General features: G+C 35.5%; 3 protein-coding genes across 6 annotated transcripts; 2 read left to right on the plus strand and 1 right to left on the minus strand.

The window, feature by feature from the left end:
* Nucleotides 1-989: 989 nt before the first annotated feature.
* On the plus strand, nt 990-3,117 carry LOC116772882 (large ribosomal subunit protein mL37). Its single transcript, XM_032665185.2, has 5 exons — nt 990-1,268; nt 1,408-1,755; nt 2,169-2,458; nt 2,561-2,730; nt 2,805-3,117. Exons 1-5 carry the CDS (start codon nt 1,090-1,092, stop codon nt 3,051-3,053), a joined length of 1,236 nt encoding a protein of 411 aa, XP_032521076.2. The 5' UTR covers nt 990-1,089; the 3' UTR covers nt 3,054-3,117.
* On the minus strand, nt 2,749-10,937 carry LOC116772881 (E3 ubiquitin-protein ligase synoviolin). Its single transcript, XM_032665183.2, has 11 exons — nt 10,653-10,937; nt 10,392-10,484; nt 9,588-9,740; nt 9,317-9,511; nt 7,305-7,489; nt 6,743-6,885; nt 5,802-6,050; nt 5,433-5,554; nt 3,754-3,872; nt 3,489-3,638; nt 2,749-3,410 (listed from the first exon to the last, which is right to left on the minus strand). The coding sequence occupies exons 1-11, from the start codon at nt 10,785-10,787 to the stop codon at nt 3,341-3,343; spliced, it is 1,614 nt and encodes a 537-aa protein (XP_032521074.1). The 5' UTR covers nt 10,788-10,937; the 3' UTR covers nt 2,749-3,340.
* A 258-nt stretch (nt 10,938-11,195) lies between these two features.
* LOC116773032 (AT-rich interactive domain-containing protein 4B-like) lies at nt 11,196-24,283 on the plus strand. Of its 4 annotated transcripts, none has more exons than XM_032665393.2 (25): nt 11,196-11,655; nt 11,750-11,860; nt 12,115-12,271; nt 12,474-12,639; nt 13,239-13,454; nt 14,418-14,580; nt 14,955-15,092; nt 15,450-15,577; nt 15,751-15,928; nt 16,342-16,523; nt 16,938-17,164; nt 17,368-17,452; nt 17,548-17,664; nt 17,801-17,903; nt 18,282-18,428; nt 18,507-18,549; nt 18,619-18,726; nt 18,871-20,671; nt 20,773-20,975; nt 21,175-21,393; nt 21,647-21,836; nt 21,961-22,061; nt 22,353-22,472; nt 22,918-23,058; nt 23,546-24,283. In XM_032665393.2, exons 1-25 carry the CDS (start codon nt 11,653-11,655, stop codon nt 23,575-23,577), a joined length of 5,079 nt encoding a protein of 1,692 aa, XP_032521284.2. In that variant the 5' UTR covers nt 11,196-11,652; the 3' UTR covers nt 23,578-24,283. The 4 variants fall into 4 exon arrangements, with proteins under 4 accessions (XP_032521284.2, XP_032521286.2, XP_032521285.2 ...); XM_032665395.2 differs by having other exon boundaries at nt 18,631-18,726; XM_032665394.2 differs by having other exon boundaries at nt 17,371-17,452.
* The last annotated feature ends 30 nt before the right edge of the window (nt 24,284-24,313 follow it).

Here is a 24,313-nt window from a genome sequence, read left to right on the forward strand (position 1 = left end):
CAATATCCAGTATTTTATGTTCCAATTATCTCAACTGACCGACATAATAGCCAGAATTGGTCTAAATTACAGAAACACCACGAGAAATTGCAAGAATAATATTCACAGCTACATTATTAACACCTTTCTTGTTTTAGCTTATTGCAAGTGATTATTCCTATATTTAAAGTGAAAAAACTAGAAATCTTCTTAGTTTTGTAACTAAATAATCCATAAAACAGCATTTGTTAAAACAGCATTTTTTTCTCAGTATCTCTCGCAGACAACTTTTAAATTTTTTAGGCGGTTTTACACATTTGATAGGTGCAGCTTAGTCCGCTGTCAATATCTCTACCTAAAAATAATACATTCTACCAATTTATATTATCGTCTGGTTAAGATATCTATATTTATTCACTAATGTTTACATGTTTTTAATTCATTAATTTCAATATTTTAGTTGAACTATCACTATTGTCTATTGAATAATTATGTTTATAAGTTTAGTGAGATTTCTAAAATTACAATAAATTAAAAGTCGTCGTTTAAATAAATTTGTGATGCCTTTATCTCTTTAGTTTTACTATTTAATTGATATCACAAAGACTAGCAATCTTCACTCATTCGAAACCGTGATTGTATTGTGATTTACTTTTTAACTACCAAAATTTTTAATAAAATTTTTTTACTATCTATACACTTGCTTCGACGTTGTTGATGAATGTTATGATCTCGTATACGATTAAAACTAGTTCATAAAAAATTGTAATGCTTACTTTCTGCCTAGTATTGTTATGAATAAATCATATTTCTTTTAAAAAATTATTCACATGATTGTAATTCCATAAATAAAAGAAAGAGTTTCACGAATGTCAATTTTTAAATTCTCTTATGACATTAATCAAGTAATTTAGCAATTTCCTTAAATCCATGTTATTAAACCTCACTGAACTTCATAAAGTAACTTTTATCTGTGACGAGCATATTATGACATAAGAGTAAATAGATGTTTAAGTGTCAAATGTCAACCTCATTTCTTAAGAATAAGAGAAAAATTTTTGCAAAATATAATTATTGAATATATTTATTTAATAAATAAGAACTCACAAAATGAAATTAACAAAAGTACTATGTAGGCAGCATATAGATTTTATGTTCAAAAGGCATTGGATCATTCAAGGTAAACGTGTGCCGATAAATTTGGGTATTGAACAATATCTGAAGGAAAAAGGGATCCCAGTGCAAGATGCCCTAGAGTTTGTAAAAGAAGAACCGCCTCAACGAGAAAAGTAATTTTATTCCTTTGTTAGTTATAATTAATAAATTACAGTTACCATGTATATATCGTTATTTTTAGGCAATATCACATTGAAGTGAATATTCTATTTAATTGTTCAAGTTTTTTATATTATAATTTTTTATTTGCAGGGTAAAAATTATTGGGCCCTATGAAATGCCATTACCTCTAGACGAAAATCATCCTAATTATAAAGAGAGACCATGTCTAACCTTAAAACACACAAATGTACTCTTAGAAGGTATTTCACAAGCACAAGTTCTCACTAAAAGCATAATATCGGAAGACAAACTACCTCATAGAATCGAAGAACTCGCAGAATTGCCAGCACCAAAATCGGTACACGAAGGCGTTAAGAAAGCAATACTTAATGCCAACATTTTTGATTGTGAACAGAAAAAACTGCCAAAAATCAAAGATCCTGAAAGGCCAGCCTATAACTTTCCACGCATTTTAGGAATAACCGACAAAAGGAAAAAGTAAGTAACTCAACTACAAACAATAGGTTAATATATGTCATGTTATATCGGAAAAAAAAACCATTACTGAAAAGTTGGCTGCTCGATGGTGATATCAAAATTGACCTGTCCATAGAAATATTGGCAATATTTTGAAAAGAAAAAGAATTCCAAAGTACCACAATAAGAAACAGTATATGAAATATCCATCCTATAAGCTTTCATGAAGTATTTAATTATAAATTAAGTAATAAAAATCATGATTTCTAAAATTAAAGTTATACTAAGTCAATTAAATTTTAATTCCTATTATTTTTTTATGTATACAGCTGATTGAATAGGTCATACACCCAGGTTATATTCTCATTTAAAAAAAATAAAAGAGTAATTTAATGATGATTCGTCTTATTACTTAATATATAAAATTGTTTCAGTGAAATCCTAACAAATAAATTGCTGCATATAATCGAAAAGAGCAATGATTCGGAGGTCACTCTCAGCAAATATGTTGTGAATGATATTGAAGCCAGCTGTGTATTTGACAAGGACGGTGATCTTATTCAGTTCCAAGATGTTTCTAATATCTTAGTAACCAGCAACAAACCTCTCAAGCATGAGCTCAATGAAGCTGATGCCTCATACATTGATATACCGGACCTGTACCCCGTTAAACACACAGTTACACTACCACCTGAACATTTTTATAACGAAAGCAGTTTTTACCGTAAGTTATGTATACTATGTAAACAAATTTAAATATTAAGATATTAAGCTAAAAAATAACTTTCATGTTTTTAAACATTTTTATTATTAATTATATGTCCAGCGATCCAACGTAGTGTGCCTATGAAGCACCCGCACACAACCTGGCTTCATTTCAACAAGACAGAAATCTCCAACATATTTGAGACTCCGGTTACTCCGTCCCAAATCCTCGGCCGCTCTCTGACACACGCATTCACAATAGCATCCTCATACGCAAAGCAGTTGTATGGGGTAAATAAAATGTATAACAATGTTAAAAACACTTATATTATTCTATATAATAATATTAATTTTGGTATTTACAGGAGGATGTCAAAGACCTACCTGATCCGGTACACATAAATTGCATCCAGACAGACGGTCAGAGATTTCATTTCTGTGTCTTTGAACTGAACACATTAAACGTCGACGGCGCGGATGGTACTAAGAACGTTTGGTATAGCAAGAACAACATGAAGTTATACGACTCCAGCAGATATCTGGACGGTGCGCCCGTGCTAGAGAATTACAACCCTAAAGTTTACGGATATATAAATGCCTTTTACAACTGCTAATGAAGATTAACTTTATTATAGTATAGAATTAAAAAAAATCAATAAATAAATACAGATAGTATAGTATAGTAGTTTCATTCAAGTCGTGAACAGCTATAGCGTATCTAATGAGAAGTATTTTATTAAATGTATTCATGTATATATCAAAATATATTTACAAGAACACAAATACATTTATTATTATTATTTTTTAAATTAGTATACAAGGCTGGACTTCGAAAACACTTTGTACATTATAATAATAGCAATAGGTTGAGGGACACGAAAGTTTGTTATATACGGGGGGTTCACTTTTCTGCACTAAACTTCTGTAATCTACGTCGCCTGAGCTCTTCAGCGTCGGCATCAGATATTTCCCTGTAAATATATTAACATTAAAAAATACAAAACTCTAATGTATATATATTTATAATTTGACTAAGAATGAATCCTAACCTATTTACACTCGTCTCCATATCTTCGAAGTCGTGTCTGCTGGATGGTCCAGGTGTAGCGATGTAGGTCGACATCTTGGAAGTAGAAGCAACGGGTTCCGGATCCGCTCTCACACGCACCGGAGACGGCTCGGGGGAAGGTTCCGTCCTTCTGTATCGACGATTTAATTCGACATTATTTACTATGATATCATCACAGCTGCTATTAGATGTTTATTGTGTATTACAACGCTGTTTGCATATACAATCGCAAAATGTTCTCTCACCGTATGTCCGTCTGTGTGGCCACGTTGGACAGGTTGGCGGGCTGGTTGGAGACAACGTTCGAGTACTGCTGCATCAACAGCACGGACGCGTCCAGCATCGACTGGATCTCCATGAGTAACTGTAGTGGAAACATAATGAAGCAAATCCTTCCGCTCAATACATAAGTACTCAAAAATATACTCTCGGCCGCTCTGCTATTTATAATGCAAATATAAATATTTTTAATCTGGCCAGTACATAACAACGTTGGTCTAGAAACACCATGATTTTTAAATAAAACACTAGTCACGAATTGTTAAACTGAAGTCTTTATAAAACTAACGTAACATTTGGTTGAAATACATAGATAATATTCATAAAATTATTTCTTCATCAAACTGAATAGATATTTCGAATTTTTCTTTACAAATTTCTCTGATTTTTTTTCTCATTAACAACGTCCATTAATTTTTTGTAAGTACTTCAACTCAGCTGAGCTTGATTTGCAACGATTCCATCTTTCTTATCAGGTCCATCTCTCTGTCGACAAATCTGCCGATTAGTATGGCCGTTGCATTACTTGCTAAATATTTCGTTTTACCTCTGTTTTGTCAACCCTTCAGATAATCTTAATCAATGCTTCGCTATGTTGCTGAAAACCAAAATCCAGAATTGTGTTTCCTTGCAATGTGTTGCGATGGCATTCTTTAAACAGTTTCGCGACAATCCCAGTCTCATCACCAGGCTTATTGTTACCAAAGCAACTATGACCTCACAACCGATCTTATCTGACTGCATAGTCCACGCTTCTGATGCCCGATAGTCTTACATCGGTGCAAAAACCCCACTTAATAGATCCAAGTATTTAAAACATGGAATGATCAGTCCAAATGATTTTTTCCAAGCCTTCTCCGTTCCAGCTACCATGTGCGGGCTTCAGACCATTTTTCTCATAAGTATCTTTTTTTTGTGACGTAATCCATGGCTTAAGACAGCGGCCACTGAACATCTCTACACATGTGATGGAGGCTATCTTTTTTCATATTATATTTTAATCGGCATCTTTTAATGGCCAGTAAAACGTCTGTCTGTAAAACGTCTGTCTCATTTTGATAAAAGTTTTAATAACGTGATCTTCTCACTTATGTTTCGGTTCATCCAAATCACTCACTTTTTCCTTTTTGTCCTTTAACTTCGTTAATTGTAAGAATTCAATGTATATTTACATAAAAAATACATATTTTTTTTGCAATTTCCCGTAAAATATCTTTGTTTGAACTTGGCCTTTTTAAAGATATCTGTCTCTTTTCTACTATTTTCTGCACTAACCAACCGTTCGCACGAGCATTTTAATGTCGTATAATAGACTGAACACACTTTATTATAAACAACTGACCTCTACAAAAATTAACAAACTTTTAAGCCAGCCAATTATTTTTTTATCTCCTTTAAAGTAAAGCATGGACTACACAAGAAAAAAAATTGTTTTGTTTATTATCGTCATGACAAAGTTTTTAAAAATAAATTAATGTTAATGAAGCTAATATTGAAATATTAAATTGAGGCATTTATTTAGTTTTATTGTTTTTTTATCTTTAAAAAAATGTTTATTCCATACTTTTGAACGATAGCAAACACAGAGGTACATAGTTTAATGCCTAATTTTCCGGTAACATGTTTTATATCCATGGGCATATACCTGTAGACGCGCCTCTATGTTCCTTCTCTCGTTGCCCTCCATACGTCTCAGTTCCTCGGTGGTGAGACTAGCGAGCGAGGCCGGCCGGGGGGGAGGGGGAGGGAGCGCCCAACCCATCATCGCTGTGCAACATAATATGTGTTATAATGTCAGCGCTGGTCGTATATCGTATAATATACCTATACAATCGCGCAAACAAACACAAACACACCACGTTTATCAACTTTAATTAACCAATATTAACTTCTTAATAGGCCACGTAGGAAGGAACAGAGACTGAAAAGAAGTTACATCTATTGGTAATTATAATAATCAAAAGACATTGGAATAGTATTGAAAATATGTGTCGGAAATCGGCAGAACACTCACGTGGTGGTGGAGGCATATTGGGGAAGGGTGGTGGTGGAACGGCTGGTGGGGTCGGAGCCTGCACGTTAGGCGCGTTGACGTTTGGCGGGTTGACGTTCGGCACGTTGGCGTTGGGGTTAGCGTTCGGCGGCTCAGGCGCTGGCGCTCTAAGAACGTTAAGACGACAAGTCGGACAAGTCTGCTGTCGTTGGAACCAGAGACGGAGGCAGGCGGCGTGGAAGATGTGGTTGCACGGAAGCTTCTTAGCTCCTGACAAAAAAAATATAATGAAGACCTTTATCCAAATGAAACTAATATATTCACAGTCAGACGAGATGTGAGTGCCCGTGATCACGGTTGCTGCAGAGTAACCGAAAAGACGGGAGTATGTAGTTTTTAAAATAATAAAATACGCGTAGTTATCCGAAAAACATTAGTTTCATTTAAATGAATACTCGCGAAAGTCTTAGTTGTCTTAATAGTTAGATCTCATTAAGACCATTAACTATTGCATATATATTTATATTAGGGGACAAATTGCTTACAAGATCCCGTCAAACTCAATGCTTAAGGCGGCCCCAAGACTCAAGAACTATTTCCACGGTATACTGAGTATATGAGACTCATTAGCAATAAATGAGACCTAATGTTACAAGTGTCGCCACACGTGTTGCACTAATTATAATTAATTACAACACTGAACCATTGTAATTTTGTAATGGCAACATTTACGTATCGCCTTGTATTTGACAACTGTAAATGCTGGATTCTGGCATTTTGCGTGACATTACTGGAAGTTACGCTGATCATTAAAAATCAAATCTTTAGCTGTATATCGACCACTGACTTAATACTATCACATAAACTGCTATCGAAGAGTCTAAGAGGATACCATCAGCTGCAAAACTTAAGCCAAACTTTCCCGCGCTTAATAACGACCCTATTAAATCCAAATCTCTCACCGCTATGCATCTCCTCCCTGCATATGATACATTCATTGTCAGCCGCCGCTAGCTCCTCGGGGGTAGCGTCCGGATACAGGGTGTTCATGTTCCTGATCGCTCGACGTGACAACACCACATCGTTGTACGCTTTATTAAAACTCCTGGAAGCAAGAATATATTGCTTCTGACATAACAAAATGGAATTAATCATCAATCATCATCATCATCAACATCAGCCTCTCGGAGCCCACTGCTGAGCAAAGGCCTCTTGTCGCATGGAGAAGGTTAGAGCATTAATCACCACGCTTGCTCAAGACGGGTCGGCGATTTCAATCTTATAATTTGAAATTATAAGGCCAGGTTTCCTCTCGACGTTTTCCTTCACCGTCAGTGGTGTCTAAATACTCTTAGAAAGTACATATAACTCGGAAAAGATCACATTGATACTTGCCAGGTTTTAACCCGCGCCCTCACGTGATGGGCGGCCTTTAGCCTCCAGGCCACCACGACTTTTCGGAATTAATGGTTAATTAAAATAATTTTTAAAGGTTCATATATAATTTAGTAGTATTAAACCCACCTTAATGTTTCGTACATGGGTCTGAAGGCGAACAGCGGCAGAGTGTAGATTCGCACCATGACGGCTACGAAGCCGATGTATAAAAGGACCTTAAGGAAGTTGATGGCCAACTCAGTGTAGAGAAGAACCGCCGCCTTACTCTCCCAGGGAGCCTCCCAGCGGGAGTCGATCGCGTGCAGCATATACTATATCATATATAAAACATATATACATTGTTCATAAAAAGACAATCTACAAAAAAGCATATTTTATTACTCGTTCAATAATTTTAATAACAATAAAAAAATAGCGAACAGTATTGCGACATATTTAATACATTTGATAATATTCACATAAGTTAAATTTATACCCTCATACTATCTTTCATTTAGGCAAAGATATCCAATCGATTTGAAATGTCGCCATTAACATTTTTCCGAACCAAAAAAAAAAAAGTTTTATAGCTCATAAAAATTATAAACGGTGTTAAATAAAAAAAATCCTAACAGGCCAGTACTCGACGAGAATAAAATTATTGTAACACACTTTAAACTCATAAAAAATTAAATACAAGTTTTGAGGCACGATTTTAAAAATACTAACAAACAACCGTACAATCGATACCGGTTCATAATTATTCTACTATTTCAATATCAATATAACAATACAAATGTCAATACGTTTGACATTAAGGAACAATACACACTCAGATAAATCTTTGCGGATTGACCTCTGTGTCAGTCATTATTGTCTGTGTCAGTCATGGTCGTGTGTAAAGATCATTTTAAATTAAGTTGTAACTAATTGTTTTACTTTTATATAACATTAGTCTAAGTTTTGCATTTTTTTTTCATACAGTATATGTCTCCTATGTTTGCATTTAATTGAATTTTTATTGTTTTAGATCTATCAACATATGTAGTTCCTAATCATGACTTCAGTCGAGCTTGTAAATTTTATTTCATTCAAAAGTCAATCCCGGAACGCGTCTCCTCCATTCTACACGACACTGGCAGAATATACTGTGCACGTCTTTGCACGGATGAAGGCCATATTATAAAAAAAAAAGTTCATTAAAAATTTTTTTTATAAAACGTTGCCATTGGCAAAATATTCCACGATTGTAGTGCGAATGAAGTCATAGGATAAAAAAAAATTATATCGAGATTGACCATAGTATAAATAATAATAAAAATTCAAAAAGATTTTTTGTGCATGTATTTCCAATACTTGAAATTGTGAAAGATCTTGCAATTTTCTAAAGAGATTTGCCTTCAAAAAATTTCCGCTTAACATATTAATAAAATGAAAATAAGAACTTGAGGCGGAATTAAATAAGAAATCAAAAGCTTTTTATTAATATATTGTTTTTTAGTTTCGTCTTGACTGTACCCGTTAGCTTGGTTTTGACAGCCACACTGAGAGGGGATGTGAAGATTTGTACTACTCAAGATTATAATTCGTCCAACAAACAAAAATATTGACATTCGAAAAAATATTTCAAGATTCCAGTGCGAAGGAAGCCTTAGCATATACAAAAAATGTTAACCTAAATATAATATGTTATTTAAAAAATGGACACTTTTTAAATAACAAAACATTGAATATTAGTTTTGTAAGTTAATTGTTAGAAATTTAACTGTAATTATTATATCTTATTGTTTGATGCAGGAAATAAAAATGACCTTATAAATGCTACAATTTCTGAACGGACAAAGCCGTTTTCGAGGGAAATGACTATTTTCCTATGCAAGTGAATTCTATAGTCAGCTTTACAATTAAATGTACACAGATTATACCTTCAAAAAATTTTTTTACATCCGATTAAGACATTTCCTTGATCTGATTATGTTGTGCTTTTATTTAATAAAACATAACATTGTTATAGTCTAATTTAGTAAATTTTATGCTAAAGAAACATACAAATTCTATTAAGCATTGATTTCTATTGCTTTGAGTGTAATCTCTTTTCAAATAGCATCAATTTCTGGGACACTGTAAAGTTTGTTACAAACAAACATCAAGTCTCTTACCTTGATTAAGATATTCGCAATCATAAATATGAGAATGCTGTACTCAAATCCGAACACAACCTGGACCGACGGACCCTTGGATGTGGTGAAGGAGTACGCGTGATGGATGAAATACAGGTCCGCATGAGCCAAAAGTGTTAATAAACTTAGAATCCTTACATGGAAAAGCCAACCAATCACCGGGCTCCTTTCCATCTGAAACATGAGAATTATCAAAAACACTTGTACATAACGAAAAAACAAACAATTAATCAATGAAAATTCATCTCACATAATCGACTCGATCTTCAGCGAGCCAATGGAATGCCTTCAAAAACAGCAGGAGAGTGAAAAGTGCTATGAACTTAGGATTGAAGTCATCTCTGAACACCGTGAATGCAAGACAAGTCTCCGTTATGGCATACCAAGATCTTTCTATTAAGTGCTGAAATTATAATACAAAAAATTATATACATATATATATTTAAATTATAAAAATGTTTGTATTTACTTAGAAACAATCAAAATTATCTATGAACTTTATTTTGTGTCCCTGTTGTAGTAATCTTATCAAAATCTATTGATTTAACTAACCAACAAATAATCACACTTTGACATACATATATACAGATATTTAAATATTGATAAGAGATTTTAAAACTCCTATTTTCTTCCAAAAAATATTCCAGATTCCTATTCAAAATAAATCTGATTTAATAAAACATTTAGACATATGTTTACAATAATGACAGCTTCTGGTACATTATTGGTATATAAGGTCCAATCAAAACAACATAAAAATAGTTTAACTGATAAAATTCAACCTTCAACTCTAGAAGCTAATTGGATAAAGAATAAGTAAGTGGTCATATCAACAAGTCTCCTTTCACTGAGATTTTGTATGTAGAAGTGTACTTAATATTTTATAATGAGACACATTCAATTAAATGTAACATCAATATACATGACCTCTGACATTCAAGTGGGCTGAGTGTGTAATTAAACAAATTTGTATACAATTTGAGATGCTGAAATTTTTACGAAAAGTTCTGTAATATTTTAAAAATAAGAAACATATCACAATTTATACTCTCACCTCGAATTCGGCTGGCCGCAGTTGACCAAAGAAGATTTTGCGCAAAATTTTACCAACCAATAACACCAGTATGAAAGCTTGTAAATACATGACCTATAATAAACAAACGTCTCATATAATGACATTTTCCAACGAAACTTATGAAACGGCCACATTAACAAAATATAATTACAATAACAATGATCCTGTTAGATAAGATTTCGAAATATTTGATATGAGATATATTTTAATTCTGCATATTTTAAGATTTTAATTACTTACAGCCATACTAGGATTGGAATTAGTGAGATAAACTACAGATGGATAAAACTGTTTCTTCTGGTAATAGGCATTGCCTATTACCACAGTAGTGAGGGCTAGACTGATCACAGTCGCCACTAAAGCCTTCATTTTCATTGATAACAAGATCACTTAGCACGTCATACACTAAAACTTTACAAATAAATAACTTCCGAAATTTCTAGGCTTTTTGTATTGGCATAATTTTCAGCAAATGCATTTTCAAAACATCGTTTCGTATCACTCACTGGAAAAAAAACCAAATTTGACGTGTTCAATGTTCATTTGTGTCATAATACCACAGACTACATTTTAACTCTACAATATTATTTCATCAATCCGATTATTTAAAATCCCAAAATATTATAATGCTTATTTATTGTCATTAATATATTTAGTTTAATTAATAATTTGTAATATATATAATCTAAATTGTTTTAAAATGTAAAAGACGCTAAAACGCGATATGATAAATAAACTGATTTCTTAATGGCAACAAATATTAATTATTGTCATCTTGGAATCGAAGATGGTGTTCCTATTGTTGTATTCCACGGATAGAATTGAATTTATTCAATATTTTTAGCAAGAAAATGATTGTTACCGTGTTTTAAGTACTTAGTTTACATTCAACAGGATATATATCGTTTCTGTAATTAATTTTATTTACGGGGTCAGGGAAAACTAGCTTATTGCCGCGCAATTCACTTTCTTTCGATTGATCCCATTATAAGTATTGTAATTTTAAAGAAAAACAGTTCACTTTTATTGTTTTATCATCAATTTCTATGGTTTACAAGTAATCATATTATAAGTTATACATAACTTGACAATGAGACATTACATCGTTTCTAACTTGTTACGTTAAGTTTGTATGCGTCGAATCTTGTAAAGTAATTAACTGGAAAATTGAAAAAATTTGGCAAGAATATTTTGTTCAGCTTTGGATATTCAGGATTTGCCTACTGTTCAGAGTCTCATAATGGTGAGTGTAATATTTTGTGTGTAATGTTAAGATAATACGAGAGTTAGTATAACATTTAACTTAAGTAATATTAAAATAACACATTCTGATACAGCAGGGTGATGATCCTCCTTTCCTACCAGTGGGTACGGATGTGAGCGCAAAGTACAAAGGTGCATTCTGTGAGGCCAAAATTAAGAAAGTTGTGCGTAACATTAAATGCAAGGTAAGATGACCTGTTGCTATATTTATGTCCCTAATTGATTTTCATAAAGGGTTACTAAGTAAATGAAGTCAGTTATTTAAAAAAGGAATCTCATGCTAGTGTAATGACATTTAATTTCCATCTAAAACTATAAAAAAACATAATTCAACCATCATTTTAACTCTCACATATATATATAATATATATGAGATGAAACTTAAGTAAAAATATATATATATAGAATAATTATGCTTAATGAAATAATATTTGTGTAGGTGACATTAAAAGCTGGTGGTATTACCACTGTCAATGATGATGTCATCAAGGGCACTCTGAGGGTCGGGAGCACTGTGGAAGTTAAACAGGACCCCAAGAAAGAAGCCATGGAAGCCGTTATTACGAAAATACAGGACTGTAGCCAATACACTGTCGGTACGTGTCATATATTTATCAATAATATAATTATCATACAGTGATCTATTTTATTGCTTGAAAGTTTTAAAATGTACCTTTATTTGTTTTTATATACAAACTATTTCTATTATATTTTATATATTAAGTTCTTTCACCTACATAATGTTGTATGTATTAAATAAACCGTATAAATAATACAAAACTATGTACTTTGTAACAGTATTTGATGATGGCGACATTACAACATTACGACGTTCAGCGCTGTGCCTTAAGAGCGGGAGACATTTTAATGAAAGTGAAACCTTGGACCAACTGCCTCTTACACATCCAGAACATTTCTCTACACCAGTTATAGCCGGGAGGAGAGGTCGGAGAGGAAGAGCGCAGTGAGTTGATTAATCTTAGACTTAAAATCTCACACATTGTAATACTATTGAATGTTTAAGCCTAGCCCTTAAATCCGACAATATTAAATTAATAGTGATATCTCAGATTTTACTAAGCACACATTTAAATAATTTTAACTATATTTTGATTATATATTTAAATGCTTGTTAAAAGTCACATGCATACTATTAATGCACTCTATTAATATATATATATATAAAATTTTCCTAGTATGTATTATCAGTGAGCCTAAATAAGGACATATTCTTTCTATTGAGTACACATAGCCAGTAATCACACAATAATTTTATTCTTATTAAATGTGTGTAAAGATGTATAAAGAAGATAAATTAACTGTTAAAACTCTTGAAGTATCATATTTTTTATTTTTTCATGTTCGGCTATAACCGTTTTTCTGTTTTGTATATATAATTTGTATCAATCAAATATTATATTATACAAATAGTTTGATATTCAGTACTCGGTTTGAGGTACACACATGTGTTCTTACGTGTATTAAGTTCTTCCATATTTATTTTACTCTGCAAGCGGTTGTAAGGATACCAGTTTACTATATATAATGTTTATGGACAATCAGGTCAGATGAAAGTGACGGTGAGGGTACTACCCCAGTGAAAGCGGATAGTGCTGAACGTGAACCCCACGTAGGCCGTGTGGTGCTGGTGGAAGCGGCGAGCGGTGCTGAGAGACGTCGACCTCACCAGCCGGCCTTCCCAGCACTCGTGGTGGCCCCGACGGCACAGATCAAAGTCAAAGAGGACTACCTCGTCAGATCCTTCAAGGATGGAAGATAGTGAGTCCGATACATGAGTTGTAATTTAGTTCCCACGTCACCATTACTAAGTTTTTAAACTTATAGATTAGTTATGAAGCTTGTATGTATGTCGATATTTGTTGCACCTTGGACCAAAAACTACTAAATAGATTTTGATGAAACTTTACAGTAATGTAGTTTACACTCCAGAATAGGATATAATATATAATTTATTCCCAAATTCCACATAGTTCTGTGGGGTCATATAACAACAATAACACTTGTATTGTGTGGGGGTCACGGGACACAGGTTAAAGATCTCCGAGCCAATTGTTCTCTGTACGTATTATTTTAACACACCATAAATTTTTCTTCAAGTCCAAACCCAAAGACCAGGCGGACGAGATCTTTTTCTTTTCATTAATTTTTCATTCATAGCTACAAACCAATCATCTAATATTTTAATAGAGCATTTGCTAAATGTTGCTAATGTTTTTTTGTTCTTCAATATGTAATTATAGATAAAAATATTAAAAACAAACATAAACAATTCTGTTAAAAATCTCAAAACAACAATCTAGATATTCATATTCCTAGTAAAAAATTAATTTTATTCATATAATAATTTACCGTCAGCATATCGCTTATCTTGTATATTTGTTCACTTTTTTGCTAACAAAATCCATTATTTAATTCTGAACAATGAAAAATATATATAGTTTTTAATTAAACTTCTCTAACAAAGTAATCAATTATTAAAATTCTACATATAAAATATTATAACATACTAATGAGCTTATGAGCTTACTCTTGACACAGGATGCTTGTGTCTTTGGAGTACAAGCCGATAAAAAAATAAAATCTTATAAAAATACAAAGAACCGCTATAAAACTCACAGCAAAAACAAAAAGTGTTGTAAAAAATTTTAATCAAATGTATCACATGGTATTGTATAATGTCATTGTTTTAAAAGTGAAATAATATTAACTATTTTTATATAGCTACACGGTGCCGAAGAAGGAGGCTCGTGAATTCCGCAAGGGCGCAGCACCCCTGGAGTGGTGCGGAGTGGAGGCGGCGCTGCAGTACTTGGCCCACGGCGACCTACCGCCTCACTGGGACCGGGACGCCCTCTTCAACGAGCCCAGGAACACCTCTGATGATGTATGAACTAACACACATTTTTACACCAACATACTTATCCCATATGAAATATTGCATATGGCAACTATTTAGTTGCATTTATTATAAGTTATCACTTCGGTTCATGTTATTAAATGCTTCATTACTCTACACTTACAGTATTTTTAATGAAAATATTTAAAATACAATCATCCATAAATAATTAAATCGACATATTTACAAAGACATTCCAGTACAAATTTCAACCATAATTTTATTGTAACAACCTATATTCTTAATTCTAAAATAAGACTAAATAATAATTACCATTCAAAACCAAGAAACAAAAGTAACTGTCGGAAAAAAACATGTTTTTGTAGTATATATATATATATATATTTTATTCATTATACCAGAGCTCAGACGACGAACCGCGTGAAGAGAAGGATCACTTTGTAGCGCAGCTGTACAAGTTCATGGACGACCGAGGCACACCACTCAACAGGAACCCCACCATCGCCAACAGAGACATTGATTTATATAGGCTGTTCAGAGTAAATATTAACATTAATAATTAATATAACACAGTTCGTTCTAAAAAATTATTGCCATATACAAATTCATGATGGAAATTATTATGCATGGCAACATTAACATAAAATAGCAATATTGAAATTCAGTCACTGCATTTATTTTAAAAATGTACATGAGTCTTATCTTTCAAATTGTCCAAAATTATTTGTTATACAGATTAAGAGTAAGATGTCCTTACATAAAAACGTTATACTTAAAAATTAATTAAAACATTTGATTAATGTATATATTATAATTTTTGTAATAAATACATAACACATTAACTAAATTCTAAGTACATTGTTTGTTTATATAATAATTTATTTATAATTATACAGGTGGTTCAAAAACTAGGCGGCTACAACCGCGTCACGAACCAAAACCAATGGAAGACTATAGCAGACAAAATGGGTTTCCACCCGGTCACCACCAGCATCACTAACCTGTGCAAGCAGGCTTATAAAAAGTAAGACGATTTTTAAGACACGACAACACTAGTAATTGTAAACATTCGCCGTTAAAAAAAACATTATCCACTCAGACATGGGAAATCTTACTATACTGAAGAATTATGTTATTTTTTTTAATTTCAATATATTGTATGATAACAAATATATAATATATATTGTCGTATTCCAGGTTTCTCCATAGCTTCGAAGATTTCTACCGCAAGCTGGGTGTGACGCTAGTGGCTCACCCTCGCGGCGCGCGCACTCCTCCCGCCGGCCGATCCCTCATCAGGGACCGCGACAAACTACCGCCCTCCGCCGCCTCGCCCGCCTCGACTACTTCATCCACACCCAGCACGCCCAGCCAGGTCAGCTGTTCCACCTGATACTATACAAATTAAATATAACATTAATATATATACTAGAAGCAATAGTTTTAAATGTTTACCAAGCCTCTACTAGCTCCACCTGTATGTTTGTTTTAAACGACTCCTTTGGACTCAATTTTGACCCGCTTTAAACGGTCAGAATACATTTAAAAAGTTATCTTCTTTTTAGTTCGGTTTAATTCATATTTCGGTTATTGAATTTTTGCAAGTGCATAAAAAAAATATAGTTACTTGAATTTATAATATAAAATAGAAACAAACAGCCGTAAGCAAGATTTCGTGTCATTGTTTTGTTCAAAGTTATAAAATTTCTCGCTCAATACAATGATTCAATCGTTTGTATCGTGAACAGGTGAATGAATATCTGTAATCAATATCGGTTATAATTTCAGCGCAAAGACAAAGACTCGGACAAAAGCGAGACGGAAAAGAGCGATAAGAGCGACAAGAGCGACAAGAGTGAGAAGAGTGAGAGGGAAGATAAAGTAGAGAAACAGGAGAAGAAGGAGAAACCTCGCGCGAGCGACGAGGATGACAGCGCGGATAACCAGCCGCTGATAACCACTACACCCAAGTTAGTGAGATTAATTTAAATTGACAAGTAAACGGGATGAGGTGAAACACTGTTCAGGGTGAATGTTGCATTTCGATTTGCACCTTCTATCAACATACCAGCTTCTTTCAAAATACATGTGACATATATAGAAATAACGTTACCGCTTGCGGAACTGTATGCTCGGGGTGATCTCTAATACGGCTGAGCCAATTTTGATGGGATTCACACTGCCTGATAGTTGATGTAATAAGACGTAGCTAAGGCTAGTTTTATTTCACTTTCTTTTTTCTTATCAATTTTTTTTATATTTTTTTTCTTACAATTAAAACAAAAATTCCGAGCGGGTAAAGTGACACTGAATATAACAAGTTAGGCTTCCGATCCAATTCGTTATCAATTTACCTGCTATCGTATAATTCCTATTATTTCTAGAATCGAAAAGGACAAGGAGAAAGAGAAGGAAAAAGAGAAAGAGAAAGAAAAGGATCGAGAAAAAGAAAAAGATATAGAAAAGGATAAAGAAAAAGAGAAAAGTGTACCAAGTGAAGATAAGAGCACAGTGAAGCCCAGATCACAATCCAAGACGCGGAGTCTGCCGCCGGTCAAGAGCGAGTCCCACGAAAAGAGAACTACGAAGAGAAAAACTATATCCTCTAAATGTTTGTATCGTCAAAGCATTTTATCAATTTTTTAACAAATTTTCGTCATTAATATTTTTTTCTACACAAGAAAAACTCATGAAACAATCAAACAGTTAATACTTATATATTATGTTCGCTAACTAAATTGGTTCTTTATAACAAATTCAGTCATTTGTATTATTTTATATATTATGTGTGATATTAATTTTCGGTCCTTCTAGTAGGTGAGAGCAGCGGCAATACATTAAGAGCCTCTCGCCGACCTCACGTGTCCACCGACAGCGACAGTTCCGGGCGAGCCTCAAGGTAATCTAATAAAACTTTCACCAAACGGCATATCTGTTTGAACATATCTCATCAACTGTAGGAATTGATAATTGTATGACATGTAATGCTTACAGATGTGGCCCAACAAAGAAGATGCAAAGTCGTCGCAGTCAGAGCGCCAATTCAGCGAGCAGCGGCAACACTATCGCATCAAACAGCAGCAAGAGACCCCGGAAAAGGAAGAACACTGAGTGTGTATCGATAGTTTTTTATATAAGTTAAATAAAATATTGTCTTTGGATATGAAAAAAATTACAAAAGAAAAAAAAATATTTATATATATATATAGAATATAATTTGTTATTGATATAAATATTTTTTTTACAGATCATCAAACAACGAACCAGCCAGATCGGTTGGTGCCAGTGTGAAAGCTCAAGTCGGTGACAAACTTAAAGTATACTACGGTCCCACGCAATCTGAATCAAAGGTGATCTTAAATTATCATACTTGTACTAAGAAATCAGTAAATATTGTAGGACTATGAATAATTAGGCGATTTTTATGCGAATATTATTATATATATTATTATTTAAACAAGACAAAGATATCACAACGATATTAAGGCGGACGCTTGTTGACAACTCAACGAATAGATCGTTTCACATATTATCTGCCAGGCGGCGCTACTCACGTGACCTCGTACTATCTCAACAAATATCTATTACTATTATTAATTTCGGGAGTATTTTTAATTCATATCTATTTAAAAAAAATATCCTCTTTTATGGAAAATGCTTTATTATTTATGCTATCTGTAACGGGCTGCTTAAAAATGTATTAAAATACTATGTTTTATTTGAACCAGGTAACCTATGAGGCTAAGGTCATAGAAATATCATCTGAGGGCATGCTCCGCGTTCACTACACGGGCTGGAACACCCGCTATGATGAATGGATCAAACCGCAGAGGATTGCTCTGAACGTCACACAACATGATCAGAGAAACAAGAAGGTGGGACTTAATATTATATACATTGTATATATATATATATACATAAATATATTAATGAATTATATTTTATTGTTTCAGGGAACTAATCTAAGCAGACGCTCTCGAAGCAAACGAACAGAGGGTTAGATACAATTTCAATAATAAAATTTGTATTCCATACAACACGTTTACAATATATTGATTTATTTAGTTATGTTTTCAGAATCATCCGCGCGCTCCGACAGCGACACGGATTCTGACAGCGACGAGAGCGTTAAGAGACCATCAAAGAAATCTGAAGACAAATCTATAACTAAAAGTAAGTTATTTCAATGACCTTCCCATATATTTATATGAAACAACAAAAAATTTCATTCGTATATATAATATACATCACTGATTGTGATATTCTGTTGTTTTTGTATATGAAGTTGTTATTTAATTGATATTGTTCGTTTAACAGCACCTTCGAGAACCAAAGACACGAAATCAAGCGACAGCAGCAGTTCCAGCAAATCGAGGAAGAGACCGATGAGGACTGTATCGACTCCAGTGATCACGTCTCCCGCCAAGAAACCAAGGATCGGCGTCTCCAGCCAGCACCAGGGACGAGACTACGACCTGAACGAGATAAGATCAGAACTGAAAGGACTTCATTCAGTGAAACAAGAAGCAGATGACGCTGGTAAAGCTGATATAGCGCAGGACTCTATAATGAATCCGATAACTCAGCCGCCAGAGGTCCCCGAGAAGCAGGCGGAGGACGTCTACGAGTTCAAAGAACCGGAACCCTTCGAGCTCGAGTTGCACGACGAGAAGAAGAAGCGAACTCATCGCATTTTCGATGACATCTCGCCCAGTAAATACACATCCACGCTGTCGAAGTCGCTGAGCGAGGAAATATCTGAGGAGCCGTTGAGGGCCAGGCCGTCCTCGTTCAGATCACCGTCCCTATCGCCGTTTAGAGATTTCGGGTCGAGTCGAGACGTTCCCAGCAGGCAGAGCCCGGAAGATGATTCCAATAATGCTCTTTTCTCCCTCGACGATGATTCTTTCCCTGGGGAAGGCAGTTCGGGGCCGATCTTCGAAGGTTTCACCCCGGCGAAGAACCAAGAGACGTATTCTAAGAAAAGCAAGGTGTCCAAACTTCGGCAATTGATTGACGACTCACCGGACAGCCCGGCCGACGACGAGCAGTCCTCAGACGATGAACCCGAACCGGTCGTCAAGGAAGAGAGGCAGCCCAGCCCTGTCCTGAAAGTAACGGAAACAGTGAAACAGACGGAAGCGAACAAGGTGATTAAAGAGGAAATAAAAACTCCAGAAACAAAAAAAGAACAAGTGACAGTTGTGAAAGAAATCCCACTAGCACAGAGTATCCCAGAACCGCCAGGTACACCACCGCCGAAACCCAAACCAGAAGCTGCCAAACCGAAATTGGAACTTCCAAGCCTGATCATAACGGCTGCCACATCAAAAGATAAAGAAGACAAGAAGATTGAGAAAATAATAAAGGAGGAAGTAAACGAAAAAATTGTCAAGGAAACGATCATGAATATACCGTTACCGGAACCCAAGGAGCTGCCGGAAATAAAAGTGGATCCTGAATTATCCTCAATCATGGAACCACCCTCGAGCCCTCTGATAGATACGGAGGAAGACAAGTCCGAACCAGACAGTCCGGCGAGGATCGACGTTCTTCCTGAACCACCTCCGGGATTCCTGCTACAATCTGAAGGACCTAAAATAGCCGAGAAACTACTTAAAGCCATCAACAGCGCCAAAAGACTATCGATCTCGCCGCCTCCTGTGGACGACAGACCCGACACGCCCAAGAAAGATGTTGTTATAGAAGATAAAATATCACCCATACTTGAGAAACGGCCTCCAAGCAAACCGGAGCTAATGAAACCCTTGAAGCTTGATCCCGTCAAACGATCGTCTCCGGCCGAAGCTACCGACTCTATATTCGGCGAGCCGTCCAACCTGACGGACTTGAAACGAGATCTATCAGACATCAAGAAGATCAAACCCAAAGAAAACACGCCGCCTCGCTTACAGAGTCCACTTAACATATTGGAAAGGAGGAAAAGCGTCGCCGACCTGCCGTTGAGCGCTCCCGGGAAGAATAAGGTTCTCAGCGACACTATACAGAAACTCTCGAGTCAAATCAACCAGTCGGTGGCTGCGGCCAGCATACCGCTACCGCCGTTCCCACCCGAGGATAGAAGCGAGTCCAGCGACTCCGACGACTCCGACAGAAGGTATGGGAGATCATATAACGAGATACTTCGTTATTTATTAATATTACACAAAACAACTTTTAGTAAGTAAAAATGACTAATGAACTGCTTATAACATCCAGGTTGATAATCGACAAGCTGTCGGTGGAGGAGTGGGCTGGTTCTAGTGGCGGCGGGGGCGGCAGCGGCGTCACCACCAACGTACCACTGGCGAGGACCCAGACCGCCATGAGGGCGCTTCACGCGGGGAAGTCCCCGGGCGAGTGGAGTGCCGGCGAGTCGCTGCTTATGCTCGAAGACGCTTGCAAAAACGAGCGGAAACACAGTGAGTTAAAATAGTAGTTTATCATTCAAAATGTTTATTGCTAAATAACATCAACAACGACGTCGGGTCGATTATTTCAAATAAGAATTTCCAACCTGTCAGGATGTTATATCTTTAAGATAGGAAGAGACATCCAATAATAACTAATCACAGCACACACACCTATACTATACTTCTGACTTATTAATAACTTTGCCAGGCGCAAGCGTGGTGGTGGCGGGTGGTACGCGGCCCTCGGGTTCCGCGTCTACCCCGGTGGTGGGCCCGGAGGAAGACAGCTGTGCCTTACTACTCTGCGAGGAGACCATCCCGGGGTCACCCGCGCCGGACACCGAGCCTGCGCCCCCAACACGAGCCCTCCACCTACCCTTCGCCTGCACCCCTCAACACCACCCGCAGAATACACACTCCCATAAAGGTTCATGTCAAAAAATTGCTAATTAAGTTCTGCTACAATTAATCACTTTGATTCCTTTATTTTTTACACTACGGCGAATGGAAAATATTGACTTTTTAAATTGAGCATGTATTTTTTTAAAAGAGCTCTACGTTGCATTTCCCATAAAAAATGTTCCATTTTTCACAGACTTTAATATCTACTTCAGATAAAAACATTACATTAAGGGTCAGATTAAGTTATGTTTATTTTAACCGGTATGTATGTTGTACAGCGGAGGAGCGCCGAGGGTCGGGCGGGTCAGGGTCAAGTGGTGCTGGTGTGTCAGGAGTGTCCGGTGTGTCAGGTGTGTCGGGAGTGTCGGGAGTGTCAGGCACCGCCGGGGACGAATGGTCCCGCCGACGAGCGCTCCTCGACAACACGCCCCCCACCACGCCGGATAGCAGCCTCGACCTGTCGCCGAGGTGACAAATATTACATTATACATATATAATATGAAATATTTATTCATCAGTCGTTTTATACATTGAGACTTGACAACTATATACAGAATATACTGTATGTAAGATGGGTGTATGTTGTTTTAAGGGAGCGACGCATTTCGGAGACGAGTCCGTCTGACAGAAAGGAGGACGACGAAGACGCCCCGGTACAAGACCCCTGCGCCGCGGACATCGACAAACCTCATAGTATATATTATTTAACTCTTAAATTTCTTATTTATATTCCTACATATATATATTTAATACGATATCATATCATTCCTATTTCTGTGTTTATTTGTAAATATCTAGTGATTTGATAACTTATAAATTTTTCACATTATTAATATCTTTTTAAACTTTAACTGTTCGACTTTGGCAGTGGTTTCGAGAATGTCATTCAATAACCTTTTATTTTAGACAATAAGCGACCTTCACTCGTATGTGGGGATAATCTAAAAAAATATTATAACATTTAAAAAATGTACGTGTTAACAGGCAGTGGTCGCTGTCGCAAGGCGTCGGAGTCGTCGGGCCGCACGAGGACGAGGCGGAGACGCGACACAGACGACGCCCACGCGCCGCCGGCACTCAAATACAACTTCTATGTGGACCTCGGTGTGTATCGTATATATCTGGTTATTGCCCGCGACTTGTGCCTGGTGGATTTCGGAATTGGACTCACAAGAATAATGTATGAACTGTCTTAAAACGATAGATACGGCATCCGACGGCAGCGACATCTATGTTTGTTCCATTATTTCACTCAAAATACATTCGATTCCACGTCAGCTACGGGGAGCTTGAGGACAAATTACACCTTACACCGGCAGCCCGAGCTGGCTTACTGTGAAATTTCATGAGAATCCTTAGAGTGGTTCTAAATTTACATTTATATTATTAGTGGAATTGAACAGTGTAATCTGACAGAGTATAGTATAAGTAAAAAATCTAAAAATATAATAATTCAAATACATATAACGTAAGCTTTCTGGGATTTATTATTGGACGAGAGATAACTATATACTGTGTTTTTCAATGTAAATGTTATCTGTATCTTCAGATCCGTCGTGGGATTGTCAGACCCGTATAAACGTTCTGTCGACGCGGCTGTCCGACCTGCGCAAGGCTTACCACTCGGTGAAGGCGGAGCTGGCGGCCATCGACAGGCGGAGGAAGAAACTACGGCGGAAGGAACGGGAAGGTATGTCACTGCTAACTGGCGACGAAGACTTGGCTTCAATTAGCTCTCTCACTGAGATAACTTATCAAATGATAATTGAAAAATGATTAATTACTAAAATAACTTTAAAAAATGGGTCTTCGTGATAGAAGCGTGGAATTTTAGGGTTGTATGAATTTAAAGGCCTTATATCAAAATAAATAAATGTTAGGGGTGGACAGCCGTTATCATTTAGGGATATGAAAAATAGATAGTAGCCGAGTCTCAGACTTACTGAATATGCATATAAAGTGTCTTAAAAACTTGTCAAACCATTGCTATGAGTGGTAACTAACAATGTGACACGAGAATTTGATATACATATATATGAATAGTTTGTAATATAAGATGTCCAATAGTGTCATGGACATCACATCTAAATATTACAAATATTATAAAATATTAAGTAGGACAGTAAATTAATATACATATATATAGAAATATTGACTTATAAATTATTTATTTCCAGCCATAAAAGCAGCCAAAGCGGCATGTTCCTGATGAAGAATGCTTTAAGTCTGCTGTGCAGATGATCTCTGATTATATCCAATCATAACGGACTGGGCTCATTCGTTTTAGAATGGGGCAATAACTTGGATATCATAGCTTCTATTGAAGATTTTTACAAATGTGTTAAAAGTATGTCAATCTGTAGAAGAAAAGTTATCTTAGATACTAGAATAAATAAAGATTGTCAACAAAATAAAAATATAAAACCGAGAGATTGATACAGACAGCAATCTGAAATGCCTTTACTGGAAACACACGGGTGTGTGGGGGAAATGTGTTATGTGAGTTGTATGATAGTTTGTGCCTCAAGAGACGGCTATAGTAACAATAATATAACTTTGACACAGCTTTTAATTACTTAATGATGCATAGAAATTAATTATATTTAGATTAAATTATGTTTCCACTAATTCTACCAACAATATTATACACACAGAGTATGTCATAGAACCTAATAAAAATATAGTGTTTATTTATATGATAATTAATGCATTTATAAATAGACGACGCGATGATTACTCTCCGATAAAATAATTACTACAATTAAAACACTTGTAAATGAAAAATACATTAGAAATTGTAATGTGTTTTGATTGATAAGATATTGTGAGGTGAAAAAAAAAAGTTGTAGATACATTTGTACGTATTGTTTGCAAACTTAGCTTAAGAGGTGTTGAATAAAACATTTTTTTTTTTTTATAAATTTATTTTGTTTATTTTTTCATAA

Source organism: Danaus plexippus (assembly GCF_018135715.1).
Source record: "Danaus plexippus chromosome 18 unlocalized genomic scaffold, MEX_DaPlex mxdp_20, whole genome shotgun sequence".
NCBI classification, from domain to species: domain Eukaryota; kingdom Metazoa; phylum Arthropoda; class Insecta; order Lepidoptera; family Nymphalidae; genus Danaus; species Danaus plexippus.